Source organism: Mandrillus leucophaeus, unplaced genomic scaffold, assembly GCF_000951045.1.
Source record: "Mandrillus leucophaeus isolate KB7577 unplaced genomic scaffold, Mleu.le_1.0 Scaffold1265, whole genome shotgun sequence".
Taxonomy (NCBI): Eukaryota; Metazoa; Chordata; class Mammalia; order Primates; family Cercopithecidae; genus Mandrillus; species Mandrillus leucophaeus.
In genome coordinates this window covers 254,131-276,694 of record NW_012101043.1, presented here as the reverse complement: position 1 = coordinate 276,694, position 22,564 = coordinate 254,131, and the positions used below count along the sequence as shown (strand labels likewise).

The window sequence follows — 22,564 nt, the reverse complement described above, 5'->3', positions numbered from 1 at the left end:
TGGGTGAAGAAGAAGCAGGAAGAGCGCCATCTTTTATGAGGTATTAATACAGGGGAAAAGGCAAAGATAGGGAGGAGGTGTAAGGTGGAAATGAATAAAGCTCAGGCGTTTTTAATCGTCAATTATTATTCGCTATGGCCGGGGCGTGCAGCTCCGGACACAAAATGTTCTAAGAAATAATCTAAAATGTTTGTTTGATTTACTTACAAATCATATCTAATCTATGATTTTTCTCTCTTTTTTTTTCTATGAAGTACTCAAAAGCTCTCATGACTCTAGCTCTGTTTCATTAAGTTTTGTCCTGCCTAAGTAGAAAAACGATCCACTGGTCCCACTGCTCACATATTCCAATGAATCATCAACTTGGAGAGTCAAGAAGCTTTCTTGTTGTGTACTGTAAATATTCCTTTTCTGCTTACCAGGACTCAAACAAGACCAAATGTCTTTCTCTTATTAATTATTTTTGCCTTTTAGCTGATAAGGAAACAAGCCTAAAGACCAATGGTAATGGTGCAGACCTTGGTGACTTCCTCACTCTCCTGGCAAAACAGGTGAGATTGATAGATGTTAGGTAAGCCTAAGACCTGTTTCACACAGAAGCTCATCCTCCATGATTATTTCTGAATTGTGGGATTTTATTGTCTGTAGCTTCTGTAAGATTTTCCCTTCTTAATATTTATAATTTCCTAATTATTATTTTTTTCTCTCTCTCTCATGAATCTTGCTACTGGATTTTCATCATTTTTGTTTTTTAGAGAACCTACATTCAGCTTTTTAATTTTTCTCTGGGCTTTTTGTGTGTGTGTATTCTATTCCATTAAAAGCTTTTTATATTATTATCTTTTTTTACTTTATTTGGGATTACTTTAATATTTTCTTTTAATTTCTTGAGATGTACAATTAGATTATCAAAAGTTTAGCCTTTCATCTTTTCTAACATATCGGTTTTAAATATATGTTTTTCCCAAAGCAAAGTTTTAGTCGCATTCTGCAAATTTTGTCATTTCTTTTATCATTCAGTTAATTTTTTTTGAAATTTCTTATTTGGTTTATTCTATCATCTATTTATTATTTGGTAGTGTATTATTTAATTTCAAATATTTGGGACTTTTCTCATTATATTTTTGAAATTTATATCTAGTTTAATTCCACTGTATTTTAAAAATATATTCTATATTTTTCAGAAACTTGATTTATATCTAGTAACAGTCTATTTTGTTGTATATTGTACGTACGTTTGAAAAGAATGTGTATTTTGCAGTGGTTTATATTACCAACTAGATTTTCATTTTTAATCATGTTGTTTAAATACTTCATTATTTTTATAAATTTTGAGGATAGGCTAAAAGTTGTGTTGACATTTTGAACTGTGAAATCATCTTGATGAACTGATACTTTTAATTATAAAATCTTCCTCTTTGTCTTGAATTACATTTCTTGATTTAAAGTCTACCTTTTCCAGATACCAGTATACTGCACCAACATTTTTTTTGTTTTTGTTTTTTTTTTTTAGTATCTGCAGAAATATTTATTTCTACATTTTAGGGCTTTTTAAAACATTTTTGTCTCCATATTTTGTATGTATCTTTTGTACTTTTGTAAATATTATATAGTTGGCTATTACTTTACCTAATTTGATAATTTTATGGAAAAAGTGAGTCTGTTTACATTTAAAGTATTATAACTAACTCATGAACTTTGGTTTAAAGCTTTAACTAAACACCCTCTGCCATCCAACCCCCTACTTTTTGGTCAGGGATTGAAATGATCCAGGACACAGTTTTGGTCTCTTTGAAGACTCACTTTTTTTTTTCACTTTGCCCCTGTGGCCTTTCAGGTATTTCAGTGGAAGCCCTTTAACCAGGGCTGCTCCTACCTGATGCGTCCTGAAGTAAACCCTGTGTCACTGCTGAAAATTCTAGTTAGGATTTTACATTTTTAGCTACCATTTCTGCTTGACTTCTAGACTTGTGTGCTATACAGTTTTGGCATCTAAAATGCTTTGAGGGGAAAAGACGACAGAATATTGACTACTTTTCTTCAGTTTCCTTATTATAGCCCCTCAAATTCTGGCTGTCACAGTTCCTCATTATGCCAAATTATGTCTCTTTAACGCCATGAGATTTTCAAATGCTCTGAGCAATGCTGACTCCTCACCCTCTAATACTTCAATATATAAGAACTTGTACAGCTTATACTTTAAATGGAAATGTGGAGAGACTTATTTTGACTTCAGTGATGTTCCCTTCTGTCTGGAATTTTAGTCCCTTGAGTTGTAGTTACCTCTGTTTCATTCTGATTCATTTCAAGCAGCTGACTTTTTGTACGTTTATCTAGCCATTAATAAAGTTGCCCAATTAGACAAATACAAGCCACTCTATCAAAACTGAAAGGGAAACTTCCTGAATTTTGTGTGATTTTGATATGAATGTTTCTGCAAAAAAGATATTTGTATAACTGGCACATCTAGGAGGTCTTTTGTTAGTGTACTTCCAAGGTCCCTACTAGTGCACTGCTACTAATTAGAACAAAGAATATAATAAGTAATATAAGAAAGCCTTGGAAAGGTGTGTGCTGTAGGAGAGATTTAGTTTTCATTGTGAAAATTTAGAATGTCATATCATACTCCAGTATTTCCTTATATTAATGTATTAGTCCAGTCTCATGCTGCTGATGAAGACATACCCAAGACTGAGTAATTTATAAAAAATAGAGGTTTAATTGACTCACAGTTCAGAATGGCTGGAGAGGCCTCAGGAAAATTACAATCATGGCAGAAGGGCAAACAAACACTTCCTTCTTCACATGGTGGTAGGAAGGAGAAGTGCCAATCCAAAGGTGGAAAAGCACATTATAAAACCATCAGATCTCTTGAGAACTCACTATCATAAGAAAAGCATGTGGGTAACTGCCCTCTTGATTAAATTATCTTCCACTGAGTTCCTCCCATGACATGTGGGGACTATGGGAACTACAATTCAAGATGAGATTTAGGTGGGGACACAGCCAAACCATATCATTCCACCCCTGGCCTCTCCCAAATCTTATGTCATCACATTTAAAAACACAATTATGCCCTTCTAACAGTCTCCCAAAGTCTTAACTCATTCCAGAATTAACTCAAAAGTCTAAGTCCAAAGTCTTATCTGAAATAAGGTAAGTCCCTTCTATCCATGAGTCTGTAAAATCAAAAACAAGTTAGTTACTTCCTAAATACAATGAGAGTACAGGCTTTGAGTAAATACACTAATTCCAAATGGGATAAATTGGCCTAACAAAGGGCTACAGGCCTCATACAAGTCTGAAATCCAATAGGACAGTCATTAAACCTTAAAGTTCCAAAATGATCTCTTTTGACTCCATGTCCCACATCCAGGGCACACTGATGCAAATGGTGGGCTCCCATGGCCTTGGGCAGCTCCACCCCTGTGGCTTTGCAGGGTACAGCCTCCCTCATAGGTGCTTTCATGGGCTGGCATTGAGTGTCTGCAGCTTTTCCAGGTCCATGTTGCAAGCTGTTGGTGGATCTACCATTTTGGAGCCTGGAGGACACTAGGCAGTACCCCACTGAGGACTCTGTGTGGGGTGGGGGACCTCCAATCCCACTTTTCCCTTCTGTGCTGCCCTAGCAGAGGTTCTTCATGAGGACTCTGCCCCTGCAGCAGACTTCTGCCTGGACATGTAAGTGTTTCCGTACATCCTCTGAAATCTACAAAGCTCCCAAACCTCAATTCTTGACTTCTGTGTCCATGGAGGCTCAATGCCACATGGAAGCTGCCAAGGCTTGGGGCTTGCACCCTCTGAAGCCATGGTCTGAGTTGTACCTTGGCCCCTTTTAGCTACGGCTAGAACAGTTGAATGCAGAGCACCAAGTCACTAGGCTGCACAAATCAGAGAGCCCTGGGCCCGGCCCAGGAAATGATTTTTCCTTACTTAGCCTTCCAGCCAGAGATGGGAGGGGCTGCCTTGAAGGTCTCTGATGTGCCCTGAAGACATTCCTCCCCTGCCACCCTTTGTCTTGGTGATTAACATTCAGTTACTTGTTACTTACGCAAATTTCTGTAGCTGGCTCGAATTTCTCCTCAGTAAATGGGGTTTGCTTTTCTATTGCATCATCAGGCTGCAAAATTTCCCAACTTTTATGTTCTGCTTCCTCTTGCATGCTTTGCTCTTAGAAATTTCTTCTGGGCCGGGCGCGGTGGCTCAAGCCTGTAATCCCAGCACTTTGGGAGGCCGAGACGGGTGGATCACGAGGTCAGGAGATCAGACCATCCTGGCTAACACGGTGAAACCCCGTCTCTACTAAAAAATACAAAAAACTAGCCGGGCGAGGTGGCGGGCACCTGTAGTCCCAGCTACTCAGGAGGCTGAGGCAGGAGAATGGCGTAAACCCAGGAGACAGAGCTTGCAGTGAGCTGAGATCCGGCCACTGCACTCCAATCTGGGCGACAGAGCGAGACTCCGTCTCAAAGAAAAAAAAATTTCTTCTGCCAGATATGCTAAATAATCTCTCTCAAGTTCAAAGTTCTACAGATCTCTAGGGCAGGGGCAAAATGCTTCCAATCTCTTTGCTACAGCCTAGCAGGAAAGGCCTTTTTTCCAGTTCCCAACAAGTTCCTCATCTCCATCTGAGACCACCACAGCCTGGACTTCATCGTTCATATCACTATCAGCAATTTGGTCAAAGCCATTCAACAAGTCTCTAGAAAGTCCCAAATTTTCCCACATCGTCCTATCTTCTGAGCCCTCCATGTCTCTAGGAAGTTCCAAACCTTCACACATGTTTCTGTCTTCCTCTGAGCCCACCAAACTCTTCCAACCTCTACCTGTTACCCAGTTCCAAAGTCACTTCCACATGTTCAGGTATCTTTACAGTAGCACCTCACTCTCTGCTGTACCAATGTACTGTATTAGTCTGTTCTCACACTGCTAATAAAGATATACCCAAGACTGGGTAATTTATAAAGAATCGAGGTTTAACTGACACATTTTAGCACAGCTGGGGAGGCCTCAGGAAACTTATAATCATGGCAGAGGGGGAAACAAACACATCCTTCTTCATAAGGCAGCGGAAAGAAGTGTTGAGCAAAAGGGGAAAAAAACCCTTATAAAACCATCAGATCATGTGAGAACTCACTCACTATCACAAGAAAAGCATGAGAGTAACTGCCCGCATGATTCAATTACCTCCCACTGGCTCCCCCCCACGACATGTCGGGACTATGGGAATACAATTCAAGATGAGATTTGGGTGGGGACACAGTCAAACCAAACCATATCAATTAATTTTATATCTAGCATAAAATCTAACTGTAAAATATACATAAACTGGAGCTTTCGGCCCCAAATGTTTGCTTACATCTCTAAGTTATATTTCTTTTTTCTTAATCATCATCTTATTTCTTGCCTAACCTTATCTATGATTAAAATCTGGTGGAACCCAGATGTGAATGATCCTTGCACCATTTTCCTGTTCATGGCCTCTCTCCTGATGTTTCTCAGGACACTCTGGATGCCAGTTTGCAGAGTTTCCAGCAAGAGAGACTTCCCGAGATCACTGACTTGAAGGACCAATTGATTGCTGCTCAACACAGCCAGTCGAAAGCCATTGAAGAGCGTTATGCCGCCTTGCTGAAGCGCTGGGAGCAGTTGCTGGAAGCCTCGGCAGTCCACAGACAGAAATTGCTGGAGGAACAGCTGCCTCTACAGAAGGTTTAAAAAAATTATGAGGCATGATCAGTTCTCTGTTACCTGTATGTTAGACATGAAATTCAGAAATAGACATTGGAAACTCTGTTTGGATAATACATAAACCTTTTACTGCATTGAAAGATGTCAGGAAGACATTCTTACTGAGCAAAAAGTAGATTGAAAAGAAGCTTAAAAAAATTTTTTTAGCATGACTGATTAGTTGCATCACTAACTTGAGATGGAAACCAAGCAAATATAGTGGAAGAGGTAGATGGAACAAGAGGATGGGAGGCCTTTGTATAAGGTAGAATTAAAACTGTCAGGCAAAAGTCAAGTTTGTCCCTGTGCTTTTCCTAACCCAAATAAAAGGAGCACTGGACAAGTTGTCATAAAACATGTTCTCACCTTATATCAAGCTTTCCTAGGTTGAAGACCTTGCAAAAGTCACTTAATATCCCTAAACCTTGATGTCCCCATTTAGAAAATAGAGTAGTATCACCATTCTATTCTGCCTTTCTGTTATTACTATTAAAAAAGATAATGAATCAAAAGTGCAATATAGACCCCTAAGTTCCATATAAATATGTAATCAAAATGTTCCTTCAAATGTTGGCTGCTAAGGCATTGGATATTGATCATAAAAATATCAATACTAGAAGGAGGCCAGGCATGGTGGCTCACACCTATAATCCCAGCACTTTGAGAGGCTGAGGAGAGCGGATCACGAGGTTAGGAGATTGAGATCACCCTGGCTAACACCATTAAGCCCCATCTCTACTAAAAATACAAAAAATTAGCCGGGCATGGTGGCAGGCGCCTGTAGTCCCAGCTACTCAGGAGGCTGAGGTAGGAGAATGGCGTGAACCCAGGAGATGGAGCTTGCAGTGAGCCCAGATTGCGGCCACTATACTCCAGCCTGGGCGACAGAGCAAGACTCCATCTGAAAAAATGAATGAATGAATAAATAAATAAATAAATAAAAGGAAATCAGAATGGTCAGTGGAATTACTGAGCACTCCTAGACCCTAAGAATCATTGTACTTGGTAGTGAATTAAGTCAAGGAGTTAAGGAATTTAGGAAATAACACAAGAGTAAAAGTCAAGTTAGATTCTTAGTTAATTTCTACACTTTTGAAAAACACAGGCCTACATCAAATAAATCTTAGGTGAAAAATTGAATCAATTAAGTGGGTAATTTTACACATATATGTGCATTCTACATAGGAAGCTCCTTCATATTTTTAATCTTTTTTAAAAAAAAAATTTCAAACTGCAAGGAGTTTTATTTTATTTTCTGATTACAAAATATTTATAAAGTATTCACTCAATCTATAATATTATGAAAACGATATGAAATACTTTATAGGTTTCTGTGTCCTTTCCGTGTAGAGGTCATGCTAATTTTCTCTGTATTGATCTATTTTGGCATATAGATTGCTGAAATGAATACAGGGTCAGATGTAATGGTTTAATACCTTTGAAATCCTCCCTCCATTCGGGCCAGTTTTCTTCTTTTTATTTATTTTTTTATTTTTTTATTTTTTTCATTTTTTAAAAATTTTTTTATTTTTAATTTTTTTATTTTTATTATACTTTAAGTTCTAGGGTACATATGCATAACGTGCAGGTTTGTTACATATGTATACTTGTGCCATGTTAATTCTTGTATTTGGGAATGAAAAACTCATTTTTATGTTTGCTCAAGACAAACCTCTTTAGCAGTACAATCTGCTGACCCAAAATCTGTGATGTATTTTAAGTAGGAAAGTATTTTTGATCACTTGCTGTTTGAAAAAAATCATGCTTTTTCTGTCATTCAGTAATACAGAAAATTCGGAGCTATGCAGAGCATTTGGATAATGCCAGACAGTAATACAATAATACATATATTTGTGCTAAGGATTCAGGTTAGAGGGTAGAAAATGAGTTCAAGCAGTGGTTTGAAAGGTTTCGGGCATGAAATGAGGCCTGAACAAGGTTTAAAAGGAAGGTAGGAGAATGACCTAGGCTTGTCAAAGAGAAGTCAGCTCAGTGTGGTCTACAGAAGCTTGTAGGATAAAAAGATAAAGTAGATAAAGGAGATAACAGATTTTCTTGGTTTGTTTATTCAATCATTATTTCGTCCATTCATTCAATGCCTTTGTTTGTTTGTTTGTTTGTTTGTTTTCATGTTTACTTCCTGCCAGGCAGAACTGGAGCATAGACTTTAGAATAAGAAATCATATAATTGGAAACTACCTTTGCTACTTTTGGAATTTTAAAACTGAAATAATTTCAGAAATCATTCGACCTCCCTCATTTGTAAATGATGGAAGACTTAAACAGTTTCACACAATGAGAAAACGCCAGAACCAAGGCTCGTTCCACTAACTCACATGTTCAATCATGAAAGTACACAGTCCCTATTGGTTTTAGCTCTGCCCTTTTAGATTGCTGGCCCTGCAGATATTTAAAGACAGGCATTATTTTTATCCTCAATCTTGTCTTCTGCTGAGAGGCTTTATCAGGAAAGATGGTAGTGTCTTTTTTTTGCTCTCTGCAGGCTGAGGACCTGTTCATGGAATTTGCACATAAGGCTTCAGCTTTCAACAACTGGTGTGAAAAGGCGGAAGAAAACTTGTCAGAGCCTGTGCACTGTGTCTCCCTGAATGAAATTCGGCAGCTGCGGAAAGACCATGAGGACTTCTTAGCCTCCTTGGCTGGGGCTCAAGGAGACTTGAAATGTTTGCTGGAGCTAGACCAGCAGATTAAGGCCTTAGGTGTGCCTTCTAGCCCTTATACCTGGTTAACAGTGGAGGTGCTGGAAAGGACCTGGAAGCACCTATCTGACATCATCGAGGTAACCTGGGACACGGCAGAAACTTCCTTTGGCTACAGTGAACATAACCACTTTATTATCCAAGTAAAGAGACTTTTGAGATAGAAGAAACACTATTAATAATTATACTGGGAGAGCAGGCATGAAACATGACAGTCTAAGAAAAACTGGAAAACATGTTTACAATAGGTATACCCCATGCCCCATAATTTGGGCAGTTTCCTGCTTCTGAGTGTTGAACAATGATTCTGAGAAGCAAACAGAAGCCCCGAGACATGGTTCTAATGATGAGCTATGAAAAGTTCATGAGGCTTGTACATGTATTCAGAGTTGACATATCCCCCTCATTCAGGGCATTTTCTTTTTGAGATACACCTCCAAAAGTGCCTTGCTACATATATATTTTTAACTTTTGTCTGTGTATAATAATGTTCATTACTAAAACTATAAAACATAAAATGTATAATAGAAAACTAACCATAATGTCACCATTTTTAGATAGTAACTGTTGTTTCTAAGGGTAGCAAGCCCTTAAGGCTGCTTTTGTGTTCATTTAAATTAAATTTCCCCCAAAAAATTACAAAGAGGGGAGGTTTGCCTTTATTACTAGCATACTTATTACAGGACTTGGCCTTAGAGGAGCCTGCAAGTACTTTTGGGAAATACATGAGCTATCTTTACATTTTAGAGGTAACAGAGGTGGACTGCATAAAATATGAGCACACAGGCACATATCTCTGGAAGATATGATAGACTTGAGAGAGGAAAGATATGCAGCTGAGCCTACAAACCAATTCTCTTATGGCAAATAAAGGCCTTCAGTGTCAGTCACGTTGTCTGTGATTTGGGGTTTTAGGAACGGGAGCAGGAGCTGCAAAAGGAAGAGGCAAGACAGGTCAAGAATTTTGAGATGTGTCAGGAGTTTGAACAGAATGCCAGTGCCTTCCTTCAATGGATCCTGGAAACCAGGTGTGCTGTGCTACATCCCAAACCATGACCCTTACACCACCTCCATTTGCGTTAGGGATGAAATATGTTTGAAGGGAAGAGGAGAGACTCCGACAGCATGTATTCTGCCCTAAAATCACCATATCTTGCCTATGCTTTATATTTGGAGTTGACTGTTTTCTGAATCAATCCTTGGTAAAACAAGAAATGACAATTTCATTCTTCTGCGTATTTTGTACACTTCTGTATTCTCTCCTTGATACTCTCACCTTTCTTTCTGTTGCCTGTAATTTCAGTCCAAAATATTATAACAATTTCTTATGTTTGCATGCCACATTGCACTTTACAGAGTACTTCCATATCCATTACCTCACCTAACTGTCAGAGCAACCTTGTGAAGTGTACAGAGCAGATCTTATTAGCTCTGTTTCCAAGTGTGGAAAGTTCAAGTAGATAAATTTACTTGCTCAAGGTCACAAATGTATTTACTGGCACAACCAGAAGCAGAACCTTCTATGAATACCTCCTATGAAGCCATTCTGTTGTGTACCTACTAACGTTCTAATGAGAATCAAGTGAGATAATTTATGTTAATTGTACTTATTAGTAGCAAACTGTTCTGCACCTGAAGATAACGTACATCACATCTTCTGGGGTAAATGATCTAGAAAAGGGAGACTTAGAAGATGTAATATGTTAGAATACATGGTCAAAGTTGGTAGATGGTATCCAGTAGGTGGGTCAAAACTGTGGTCTTCTGAAAGTTAATGTGGTGGTTTAGACAATTCATAATATATACTTTTCTACATACTCACTGACAATGACAAATGAACAAAAAGAAATCCTATACCATGTCTAAACCCTCTGACAGAAGGCAGAGAAGACACAGAACACCCTTCTCTTACTCTTTTCTGGATGACTTCATCACATCCTGGCTGTGTGTGTCCGATACCAAGCATATTCCTTAACATTGGTGCTCCTTGTCCCGAAGTAAGGAGCTTTATGGGAGACTGTTCTTCTCAGAGTGGGAGAGGCCTTGGGAACCAGTGGGTGGACAGGTTCATGTTTTGTGGCAACAAAAGATTTAAAATGTTTCATAAATCTGAGGAAATGAGATCGTTAAAGTAATCCATTTTAACATATCATCTCCCTTTTCTCTCATGTGATTCCTGTTCCGGACCTCCATGTCCAGGGCTTACTTTCTGGATGGGTCAGTATTTTATGTTATCATCATGTTTGTTTTATTATATTATTCTGGAAGAATTCATTAAGAAGGACTTAGTGCTGAGGCATCTTCATTCCATTGTAATCTGGTAGTATGGAAATAAAAATGTGGTGTGAGAAGGAAAAGCTCATTATATTTCATTCTACCCTTATACTTCACTAGATGGAATCTTGCCTACATTGCTTAAGTGTATATTTAAGAAGAATAATTAAGAGGGGTACATGAAAGCCTTCTCCTAGTCAGAGAACAACTAGGGAAAGTCTTCCCTTCTCATCAGTCTGGCAAGGTTGTGAAAATTTGGCTCTGTGAAACTTTGCTTCATGGAAGCCACATAACCTTGAAGAAGTTGAAACAGAGGAGCTTTGAGTTGGTATGAATGTATGAAATATTGAACTGTGATGTGATACATAATGTTTTCCTTTGGTTCTTAACTAGATCATTGCTCAAGGAAACAGGAACTCTGGAATCCCAGCTGGAAGCAAATAAAGTAAGTATTGTTTTTTCATTAGCTGAAGATATTGTCAAAATTATAAAGAGTGTAAAAATAATCACTTAAGGGCAACCCAGGAGATACTTTTAGGTATGTATCACCTAAAGTCCGTTTTAACCATAGACCACCACATCATGAATATAAACCTCAGTCTACTTAAATCTCTGAATTTCAATCTCTGCATCTATACAATAGAGTTAGTATCCATTGTAGACTCACTGTTTGCCCTGAGGAAAGAATTTCATGGGAGACTCTGATCTGCCCAGAGTGGGAGAGGCTTTGGGAACAGTAACTGGATGGGTTCATGTTTTGTGGCTACAAAGGATTTAGAACATAATGATGAAGTAAAGGAGCAAATGTAAAAGTGCCTAACACTGGCAAATTTCTGATATTATATGATGTAGTAAGATGATACAACTGAATCTAATAATCTCTTGACAATTGAGCAAAGTAATGGGTTAGAACAGCATTTCTCAACATTTTTTTTACTATCATTCTTGCAGCAGAAAAAAAACTAATTATATTTAATTATTTTTCTAACAAAATAATAAAATACTAAAGAATACAATGTCAGGTAGTTCTGACTGTCATCTCACCTGAGTTAAAGTGAGTTTGTCGAGGTATGATTGATAAAGAATTGCACCTTTAATGTGGACAGTTTGATGAGTTTAGACAATTGGATGAGTTTGTGCAAAATAATACCATCGTGTATGTGACCCTTTGTAATCTGGTTTCTGCTTAATTGTTTTCCCTTTCACTTCCTGTTACTGTCTTCCTACTTTATGCGTTAGGTATTAGGAAAACAGTTTTTTCAAGTTCCTTTGCACACACACTTGCTTTTGCCTGAAACACTTAGGCTTTCCTTTGGTCACTTGATGAGTTCCTTTTATTTTATCAAAAAGACAAGAAATAATGGATGCTGGTGAAGATGTAGAGAAAGTGGAAATAGTGCAGCCACTATGGAAAACACTATGGAAATTCCTCAAAAAATTAAAAAGAGAAAGACCATATCCCATTATTGTGTATATATCTAAAAGAAGGGAAATTAATATATCAAAAAAATATCTGCACTCCCATGTTTATGACAGGAGATAACAGGGAGACTATTCACAATAGCCAAAATATGGAATCAACCTAACTGCCCATCAATGGATTAACTGATAAAGAAAATATGGTATACACAATGGAATATTATTTGTCCATTAAAAAATGAAATTCTGATATTTTCAGTAACATGGAAGGAAATGAATGTCATTATATTAAATGAAATAAGCCAAGCACAGTAAGACAAATATTGCATGCTCTCACTCATAAGTGGGAGCTAAATAAAATGGATCTCATGAAGAGAGTATATTGGAGGTTACTAGAGGATAGGAATGGTAGGGGGACACAGAGGAATGAAGAGAGGTTGATTATTGGGTATAAATATACAGTTTGATAGAAGAAATAAGACTAGTAATTGATAGATCAGTAGGGTGACCATAGTTTACAATAATATCTTGTATAGTTTAAAATAGCTAGAAGAAAATAATTTGAATGTTTCTAGCATAAAGAAAAGACAAATGTTTAAGGTAATAGACATCCAACATATACTGATTTGATCTTTACAAATTATATGAACATATTAAATTGTCATGTATACTCTGAAATATGTACATCTATTATATATAATTAAAACTTAAAAAAAAGATGTCAGGAAAATTTGACCTTTGAAGGGCTACAAGCTTTGTCATATCCCAGATTGTTTTCACTGCACTCCACAATAATCAGAATCAATTCACACTTGCCCTCTGCGGGGAGTAATATTCCCTCATTGAGAAAGCATGGGCAAGATCCAGAAATTTGGCATATAACATGTCTGCGTGGCAGGAGCAGCCCATGAACATCATCCCAAGTTGACGAAGGCGGCCCAGGAGTGAACAGTATGTGTGTGTATGTATAACTACTAACTCTTAGATTTATATATTACTGAATACGAGAATGACAGGTTTTATTCACCTAAACTTCCCATTATTTTATAAATGAGGGCTACAGAAGTGAAGTGATTTTCCTGAGTAGTTCATTTTTTCACAGACAACAAGAAAATCCCTGAAAACAAAATCAGCCAGTTATCTCCTCTTTCACCTCTAGGTTTTGAGCTGGCAACGTGGACGACTGACTGTCTCTCTTCTCTGTCATTTTTCCAGAGAAAACAGAAGGAGATCCAGGCAATGAAGCGTCAACTAACCAAGATTGAGGACCTGGGGGACAACATGGAAGATGCTCTGATCCTTGATATCAAATACAGCACCATTGGATTGGCCCAGCAGTGGGACCAGCTGTACCAGCTTGGGTTGCGGATGCAACACAACCTGGAGCAACAGATCCAGGCCAAGTATTGAGGGAACGCACCAGAGCAGGGAGGGGTGCAGGTGGTGTTAGGTGTTAGGACCTTAACTAAGGGCTAGAGTTTGGTGCACCAGATAAAAGAGTTGCTTCAGAGTACCAATGTTCTGGGTCTTTACTGCCCCACAGAATGACTATTTCTCTTTATACTGAAATCCATCATGAAATAAAAGACAGTGCTCTCCATCCACCTGAGCCTACTCATCACCCATTTGGACAACAACTGACTTTTATACCCAATTTCTCAGAGTTCTTTCACCATCTTATGTGATCTCTTAGGAAACCATTCCCTTTCATAGAATTTTATCTAAAATGTAATGTCTAAAACAAAAGAAACATTTAAAGCATGGCCAAATAGAGCAGAAGGGTGGAAACTCATTATTTTCTAGATAAATTCATCATATCAAAGCAGCTGCAGGTCTCAATAGCATTTTGGCAACATTTTTATCTAGATAAGGATTGGCAAACTTTTTCTGTAAATGGCGTGATAATAAATAATTTAGACTTTGTGAGGCTCATATATTTTCTGCTGTAACTCCTTGACTCTGCTGTTACAGTGAAAAAAGCAGCTGTGATAAGTGAATGACCATGGCCATGTTCCAATAAAGCTTTGTATATGGACATTGAAATTTAAATTTTATGTAATTTTCATGTTTCAAAAAATTTTATTCTTTTGATTATCTTCAACCATATGACAATGTAAAAGCTACTCTTGGCTCCTGGACTGTACAAAAACAGGTGACAGCCCAGATTTCGCCCACGGACTACAGTTTGCCAACTCTTGAACTAGATGACTCAAATAGCAAATTGTCCATTCAAATTTCTCTCTCTTCCATGTGACTTGTGTTCTTCTACCCTGTGTTTTATATACAGGGTAAATTCATGTTTTTGTTTTTTCTTTCAGGGACATGATAGGTGTGAGTGAAGAGACTCTGAAGGAGTTTAGTACAATCTATAAGTGAGTATAATTTCATAGTTAACTGCTTCTTTGTTTTTCAGACTATTCAGAATGAGGCTACAAATAATGTTTCTCTCACTCTATGAGGCTTGATGGAATCTTAAATGAAGACCTAGATATGCTCATTAGCTCCAGTCATGGCTTTCTGTGAGATTTTCAGACTTCAAAAAATATGTTTCTTCATTCTCAACATTTTGTGCTTTTCTTTCTATCCATTAGGTTAAAAAAAATGTACAGGACACAGACAGGCTTTCTATTCAGTCCTCTGATAGCTTTATGACAGGTCAATAAAGCTTCAGCTGACACAATAAGACATATTCCTTTCTGTTCTCACTTGGTTTTTCTATTGAGCTTGATAAAAAAAACTTTTTTCTTTTTTTATTCTTTAGACACTTTGATGAGAATTTGACAGGGCACTTGACTCACAAAGAGTTCCTGTCCTGCCTGAGAGGACTCAATTACTATTTGCCCATGGTGGAGGAGGATGAACATGAGCCCGAGTTTAAGAAGTTCCTGGATGCTGTGGATCCAGGGAGGTAGGAACAAGACTAGGGGATCAGACCACAGCAGGGATGGGGGTTTGGAGGGAGAAGCACAGAGAGTAAAATGATCCATAAAACATGAAATTAACTCATCTGAAAATAGGAAGAAATAGGCAACCATAAATGAATTAGGCAGCTCTTGGTGCCCTTTCAAGATTAGCTCAGCAGTAAATTGTGCTAACTTTAACTCAAGGACTAGCTTTACAATTTCTCCAATTCATGATTTATGTTCAATCTATGAATTTCAGTTGCTTTTATGGATGAGACTAGAGAGAAGAATCCCTTCATGTATGTGAGATTTTAAGGAGATATCGGTGATTCAGAGACCAACACATGGGGTTGGGGTTGTTATGTGCTTATGGGAGTGTGTTAGATCATCAAGAGATCAAGTTACTGTTAGGGACTAATTCTTGCTAATACTAAAAACCGAAGAAGCAGAAATTATTTGAGGTGCTGATGGAAAATTTCAAAATTCACCGAGAATCAGGCTGAATGACCCATGTTGAAACAGAGTCTGGAGCTTAGTAAACAGTGTATATTTGGCTGTAAAATTGTGATGAAGGGGAGCCAAAATGGAGAGCATAACCCATCTCATCCCAGAAAGCTTAGCTGGAAGAGGCACTTGGAGAATCTGGCTTTCCTCTGTTTCCACAACACTGAGTAGGATATAAAAGGGGCCTTCCTTCTCTGCCTTGAGAAGGCTCAGCTCCTGATCCATTTCTCTCACAGGAAGGGCTACGTCTCACTGGAGGACTATACCGCTTTCCTGATTCACAAGGAGTCAGAAAACATCAAGTCCAGCAATGAAATAGAGAATGCTTTCCAAGCCCTGGCGGAGGGCAAGTCATATATTACCAAAGAAGACATGAAGCAGGTCTGATTCTGGTTGCTTCCACTATTACACTGTCACCCTAATTTGAATTTTGGTCATCTCAGGCCCAGTGGCCTACTTTGAAAAAACCCACCCACTTTTTTTTTTTTTTTCAGACCTCCCCTTGCACAAGATGTCATTTGGTTTGGTCACCACTTCAATTTGTCTTGACCCAACTCAAAAATGTACTGTGGTTCTCTATTGAATATGAGAGTCCATTCAAAATCTGCAACTCGGTTTTTAAGGATATTTCTCTTTTTTTCTCATTAATTCAAAGAGCATTTATTGAATGCTTACTGTGTTCCAGGCATGAGGAGTGCAGTAGAGTAAGACACAGTCCCTAGACTCAGGTGTAGTGGGGAAGACAGAACTTTACAAGTTAAAAACACTGTGACAGAAGCAAACACATCTGTCATGGGAACAAAGATGTGGGGGATTTTATTACAACCAGAAGTAATCTCTCTTCTCTCTGATTCCAAGAGCTTTCTTCATTCCTCTCCTTAAAATACTTGCATCAGGGAAGGTATCATCTATGATTAACACAGGGTGAGTGTTGAAGGACATGCAGGAACTCATTAAGTGACCAAAGGAAAGCTTAAGTGTTTCAGGCAAAGGCAAGTGTGTGTGCAAAGGAACTTGAAAAAATATGTTTTCCTAATACCTAAAGTCGGAAGACGGTAACAGGAAGTGAAAGGGAAAACAATTAAGCAGAAACCAGATTACAAAGGGTCACATACACAATGGTATCATTTTGCACAAACTCATCCAATTGTCTGAACTCATCAAACTGTACACATTAAAGGTACAATTCTTTATCAATCATAACTCAACAAAGCTGTTACAAAAAGAAAATGATGTGGTCTTTCAGACAATATCTGGAACCCACCATCCACCCACCCACGTGCTAACTTATTGGAATCTTTAGGGATCTACTTGGTAGTCAAACAGCACAGCCAATAGAGGAACTCTTTGGTATAAGAGGATCATAAGTTCAAGTCCCAGCTCTGCCACTTTCTGGCAGTGTGACCACTGGTGAGTTATTCTACCTTCTTGAGTATTTTACCTTACTCATAAAACATGCTAGTCCCCACATCTCAAAGCAGCCAGGAGGATGAAATAGATCAAGTGGTCAACAAATGTTGTTAGGCATATAACTCCCTCTATTTAATAAAACAACTTTAGGGAATGAGATTTACAGAATAATCAAAGTAAGTAAGCTCTTTTTCAAGAAAGGGCTGAGATTAAAAGTTAAGTTACTCATTAGATGTTATACATTTATGAGAAAAAAATTGTGTGTAATAGAAACAGCACTTGCATCTTCCAGAGACTCTCCATCTCCTGCATTTAGGGCATAATATGGGAAGCCCCAAGGAACCAGCTATTTTGAATCCCTATAACCGTATTTTTCTCTTTTTATACTTTTCAGGCCCTTACCCCAGAGCAAGTGTCATTCTGTGCCACACATATGCAGCAATATATGGACCCACAGGGTCGAAGCCATCTCTCTGGCTATGACTACGTTGGCTTCACCAATTCCTATTTTGGCAACTCATAAGCAGCTCCTCGTGGATCATAGAAAATCTTAGTGTTGTGGGAAATTTACTGGGGGGTGAAGAGTACAGGCAAATATGGAAGATAAAGATGGCCTCGTGTGTGTGTGCGCTTGTGTTTGTGTGCATATTACATTTATTGCAGGACCTTAAAAAATCTCAAGGGTGGGAGATAGAAAGGTTAATAGAGTTGGAGGAGTGGATGCTATTTTGTATGCAACTAGTCACTGCTGAGGGGTGTCAAAGTTTCTATTTTTATTTGTTCTGTTTTGCATGTCTTTATCATTATGCTTTATTCCTATTATATAGTAATTCTTTTTAAAAATATTTTTGGGGCAAAGTTAAGTGAAATGTTGAGCTTCTATATTTCTGAGAACTGTACTTATATAAGAGTGGGCAGCTAATTTTACTGTAAAGAAGGGCCATGGTATAGTAAATAAATAAAATCCAAGGCAATTTGCAAACAATTTTTTTAAACTTTGGAATGTGTTTAAATTTAAATTTGAAAATAAAGATATTTGATATTCTGGAGAACATGAATATTTTAGTTTGTACAATGAAACAACACACAGATCAACGTAACACCTGTTTTCTTCTTAACTTTTTTTTCCATAATTCAAAATTATGGTAGCTGTCATTACTCTCAGAATGACAAAATTCCAGCATAGCAGGGCTTTCTCTTGTCCTCCAAGCACCCGTATTTTCTCTTAAGTTTTAATGTAATAAAAATAATACTTCTATATCCAATTAAAGTAAGTTAATAGAATTATTTATAAAATTAAGAATTAATTTAAAAAAAGAAGAGGTGATAATATCTTCATAAATTTTCAGGCCAGGTTTAGTCTAAACAGGTTTACATGCCGACATTCTGATTTGATTTATAAAAGGTAATGGTGTCATTAGCTGGTGAGAATTCTTAGATCACTTATTTGCTGTGTATAAAACTGCTAGCATTCTGCACAAATAGTCCCCAATTACCAATCCATTAATGTTGCCCCTTGATTACCATCTTAAGTCTCAGTCCCTTCCTCTGCATAGAAATGAATCTGTGCAGGACAAATCCTGTCATAAGAGCCTTTTTTTAAACAAAAAAATCGTTAAAGCTAAAATGTTATCATTGATACCAACAACATACAGGTATTTTAGTGACTCTTTTCTTAAATTGTCAAATACTATGGAATATAACAAGCAGAAAGTATTTTCAAAATTAATGTTCACAAATGTCTAAATTGTCTAATTATGAGTTACCAAAAATAGTACAGTTGGAAAAGATATAGGCCATCACAAATTAGCATCGTTTAATATCATACTTATCATGTATGGATAGTCTAAAACTATTTGTGCTGAAAATAATCACAAGCAAAAGTGGATGTGGTTCCATTCCCCCAATGCTAACCCTGCCAAAAATTTTCAAGACCTAGATCAAATTATTAGTCATTTTAGTGAGTCAAATGTGTGTACCCGGAAGAAGAGTTTGCCCTTTTTAAGCACATAGTCACATACTTAATCAAGGGAGGAAATTTGAATCACCAAACGAGATTTTGAAGACTATTATGTTTTCCCTATCCCAGATCAATTGTTTCAAGGTAGAAACAAATAGAGATAGATTCCAGAAACACCTATTTGGAAAAATCCCTCCAAGTGATTTTACACCCTTCCATACTTAAGACTACTACATGTGGAAGTTAGACCATTAAGTATTACTTAGCAATACTTGAAACATCCTTACTAACCTTTGGTCACTATGCATTTAGGCAATGTTATGCTGGGCAGACTGAATGAATTGGTGAAATGAATTTGCTCACATGGCCTCAGTGCAATGAGAGATTACTTCTCCCTATATGGAGAACTCTAGAGTAGATGACCTTCTCTCTGATGAGGCCCTTTTGGCTGTCTAACTCATCTACTTGTCTTCATCCCGTTCTCTGAGATCTAGCTTCCTTCCTCTCAAATTCAGTTTTCATCAAATTCCAACTAGAGTATGTGTTTCTTTCCTGAGAGCATAGAAAAATATGGATTGCTGTCTGAAAAATATCTTCTCAGCCTAAGCTCTTTCCTCGTCTTTCAAGCCATGCCCCACTTCTCTCTCACTGCCAAATCCTATGAATTCTATCTTCTCAAAATCTCATGTTTGTGATTTCCTTCAGTCTCTGAATGTCACTATCCATATTAAAGCCTCTTTGCCTTTCTTTAAGCTGATATCCATGGATTTCTTGCTGATCTCCTTGCCTCTGGTTTCTCTCTGCTGAAATCTATCATCCCCTCTGCTGCTAGATTAATCTTCCTAAATCCCTTCCCAGATCCACTCTCTGTTCAACGTTTTATTGTGCTTTATATCTCCTATAGACAAAAAGACCATGTCTGAAGCAAGGTATTCAAATTCTTTCAAGTAAGCCTTGATTCAAACTAACTTCTCAGCATCATTTGTGAGGTGTTTCCAGCCCCTCTGAATAACTCACACACTCTGAAACAGGCCTATATTGTCTTACCATCAAGCCTTTGGCTTTTATGTTCTCTCTTCTGATAATATACTTTCCCCCCGCCGTCAGTGCATTCAAAGCTCATCCATCCTTTAGGAACAAGTTCAAATACTATTTAACACATGAAGTCTTCTCTGATCCTCTACCTAGAGTAAACTCTACCTGAACTAAAAGCCAGTATCTTTTTCCTTCTCACATTTTAATAGTAGCAACTGGAATTTATTGGAAGATCACTATGATCCAAGGGTTGTGCTAAATTCTTTGTATGCATGATCCTGTTTAGCCACCAACACAAAACTGAAGTTATAACCATTTTAAAGATAAGAACTCTGAAGCTGAAAAATGTTAAATAACTTACCTAGAGTCACACAGCTAGTAAGTTGAAGAGTTTGGATTCAAACTCCTGCTAGACGGTCTTGTGAGTTCATGACACTTTCTCAAATAATGTCTGCCACTATATATAACCATATTATATGTGGAAAGTGAAATAGGCAGAATAGATAGTTTTGCAATAGATTCAAAAGAACAGTATCCAGTTTGGTGAGTGACCCAAATGAGAAGGGTTTTTAACATGCAAGATTCTGAAGCTATCAGAGAGCATTAACAATTACCAAAAAAAAGGAAGTAAATATATTTTCTGAAATAGAATCCACCCAGCTTGGAAAATCAATTAAAACAAAAAGGGCAAAGTAATAGAGTCAGAGATAGGAAGGGCAACTATATAAAAAGATGATTCCATGTTTTTGCTACTGTCAATAGCACAATGATGAACCTATAAGCACATGTGCCCCACTGTATATGAAATAAAAGTTGAAATTAAAAAAATAGTAAAAGCATAAAAAGATGAAAGACACTCAGTGGGAGTAAAAATGACCCACCTGTTCATTAACACAGCTTTAAACTAACCTGTCAAGCTGATATTCACCAGGTTTCCAATCTTGGAAGAACACTACAGGTCAAATAGTCTAATTATGTAATGATTTTAGAAATCTCTACAGTATCCCTGATAGGCTCCTGCCAGCCCTGCCTTGACCTTGAACACTCCAAACTTCTGTTCAGCTCAATTAAAAAATTCTTGATTACCTTAATTAAATTTTTTAATTCTTAATGGGTTTCAGTAACTAGGGGTGGCATCTAAGAGGCTGAAAGTTAAAATTCAGATTTTGGGCTCATTTTGAGTTGTGCACAGTGAGCAGAGCAGGAAGCACCGCCTTTGCATTTCCAAGCAGTCGGGGGGAAGGGCAAGAGGCAGGATAAGGCTTTTCCAGATGATTGGGGGTAGGAAAGCTTTGGCCTGAGGACTTGAATACCTGGCCCTTTGGCTTGGGTTCTTGGTCTATGCCCAGCCTACACAGAAGAAAGTGTCCTATTGGTGTAACCTTCATCTTTTACCCAGCAATCTCCCTCGGAAAGCATTCCTCAGAGCAGTCTGTACAGCCCTATTCCTTAGACTATAAACAATGGGGTTAAGGAGTGGAGTCACTACAGTATAGGTCATGGCAATAAGCTGATCTCTCTCAAGAGAGTAGCTGGCTTTGGGCCTCAAGTACATGAAGGAGGCACAGCCGTAGTGAATAATGACCACTGTGAGGTGCGAGGCACAAATGGAGAAGGCCTTCTTCTGCCCCTCTGCAGAGGGGATCTTCAGTATTGCCGCCAAGATGTAGGCGTAGGAGATGGTGATGAAGAAGAAGGAGACCAAGAGGACCAGAAGACTGAGGATGAGGATCCCCAGCTCACTCAGGCCTGTATCCCCACAGGCTAGGCTCAGCACTGGCGGTGTGTCACAAAAAAAGTGCTGGATTTCATGGGAGCTGCAGAAAGAGAGGTGGAAAATAACTAGTGTCATTCCCAGTCCAAAGAGGTATCCAATCAGGAAGGAAGTAACAACCAGCTGGGTACAGAGGGTAGGATTCATGCGGCTGGCATAGTGCAGTGGGGCACAGATGGCCACATATCTGTCAAAGCCCATGGCAGCCAGAAGGAAGCAGTTAGTACAGGCCCATGAGGCAGAAAAGAACATCTGGGCAGCACAGCCCACATAGGAGATAGCCTGGTCCCCCATAGCCAGGCCAAAGAGCATCCTAGGGATGATGCCCAAAGTGTAGCAGGTCTCGGAGAAGGATAGGAAGACAAGGAAGAGGTACATGGGGGTGTGCAGATGGCTATCCAGCCGAATGGCTATGATAATGAAGACATTGCTGGTCAGAGTGACGAGATACAGAGAGAGGAACAAGGCAAAGAGAAGGTGTTGCAACTCCCCAGAACCGGAGAAGCCCAGGAAGACAAAATCCCTCCAGGAGGTTACATTGGTTTGCCCCATCCCTGATAGATTTGATGATTTCTTCCACCTTGCTAGTAGGTACCTGGCTTCTTTAAAAGGTGGATGATATGGATTCTTTTTCTCTTGTTCCTGTTGTAACTTAAAAAGGAAGCTCTGATTTAGACTCTACTCAAACTTCAAAAAAGTATTTGTTATACACAAATGTATGGGTCCATTCTCACATGACTGTATGTACATATACATATACACAGATACACAATCACAGACATTCATATGCACATATTTGTACACAAACATACATATGACTACATACATGCAGGTG

At 38.2% G+C, this 22,564-nt stretch overlaps 2 protein-coding genes across 2 annotated transcripts in view; one reads left to right on the top strand and one right to left on the bottom strand.

The window, feature by feature from the left end:
- Nucleotides 1–18,007, top strand: part of SPTA1 (spectrin, alpha, erythrocytic 1) — a 75,941-nt gene extending 57,934 nt beyond the window's left edge. The window contains exons 42-52 of the mRNA XM_011972058.1: nt 475–551; nt 5,503–5,712; nt 8,234–8,530; nt 9,366–9,478; nt 10,650–10,667; nt 11,118–11,169; nt 13,359–13,546; nt 14,462–14,515; nt 14,905–15,051; nt 15,787–15,931; nt 17,355–18,007. Of these exons, the coding sequence (XP_011827448.1) occupies nt 475–551; nt 5,503–5,712; nt 8,234–8,530; nt 9,366–9,478; nt 10,650–10,667; nt 11,118–11,169; nt 13,359–13,546; nt 14,462–14,515; nt 14,905–15,051; nt 15,787–15,931; nt 17,355–17,483 (1,430 nt within the window). The 3' untranslated portion in view covers nt 17,484–18,007. The remainder of the gene's footprint in view (nt 1–474; nt 552–5,502; nt 5,713–8,233; nt 8,531–9,365; nt 9,479–10,649; nt 10,668–11,117; nt 11,170–13,358; nt 13,547–14,461; nt 14,516–14,904; nt 15,052–15,786; nt 15,932–17,354) is intronic.
- Nucleotides 18,008–21,339: 3,332 nt separating this feature from the next.
- LOC105533587 (olfactory receptor 10Z1) lies at nt 21,340–22,281 on the bottom strand. The gene has a single exon (XM_011972057.1). The coding sequence runs from the start codon at nt 22,279–22,281 to the stop codon at nt 21,340–21,342; it is 942 nt and encodes a 313-aa protein (XP_011827447.1).
- Between the last annotated feature and the right edge of the window lie 283 nt (nt 22,282–22,564).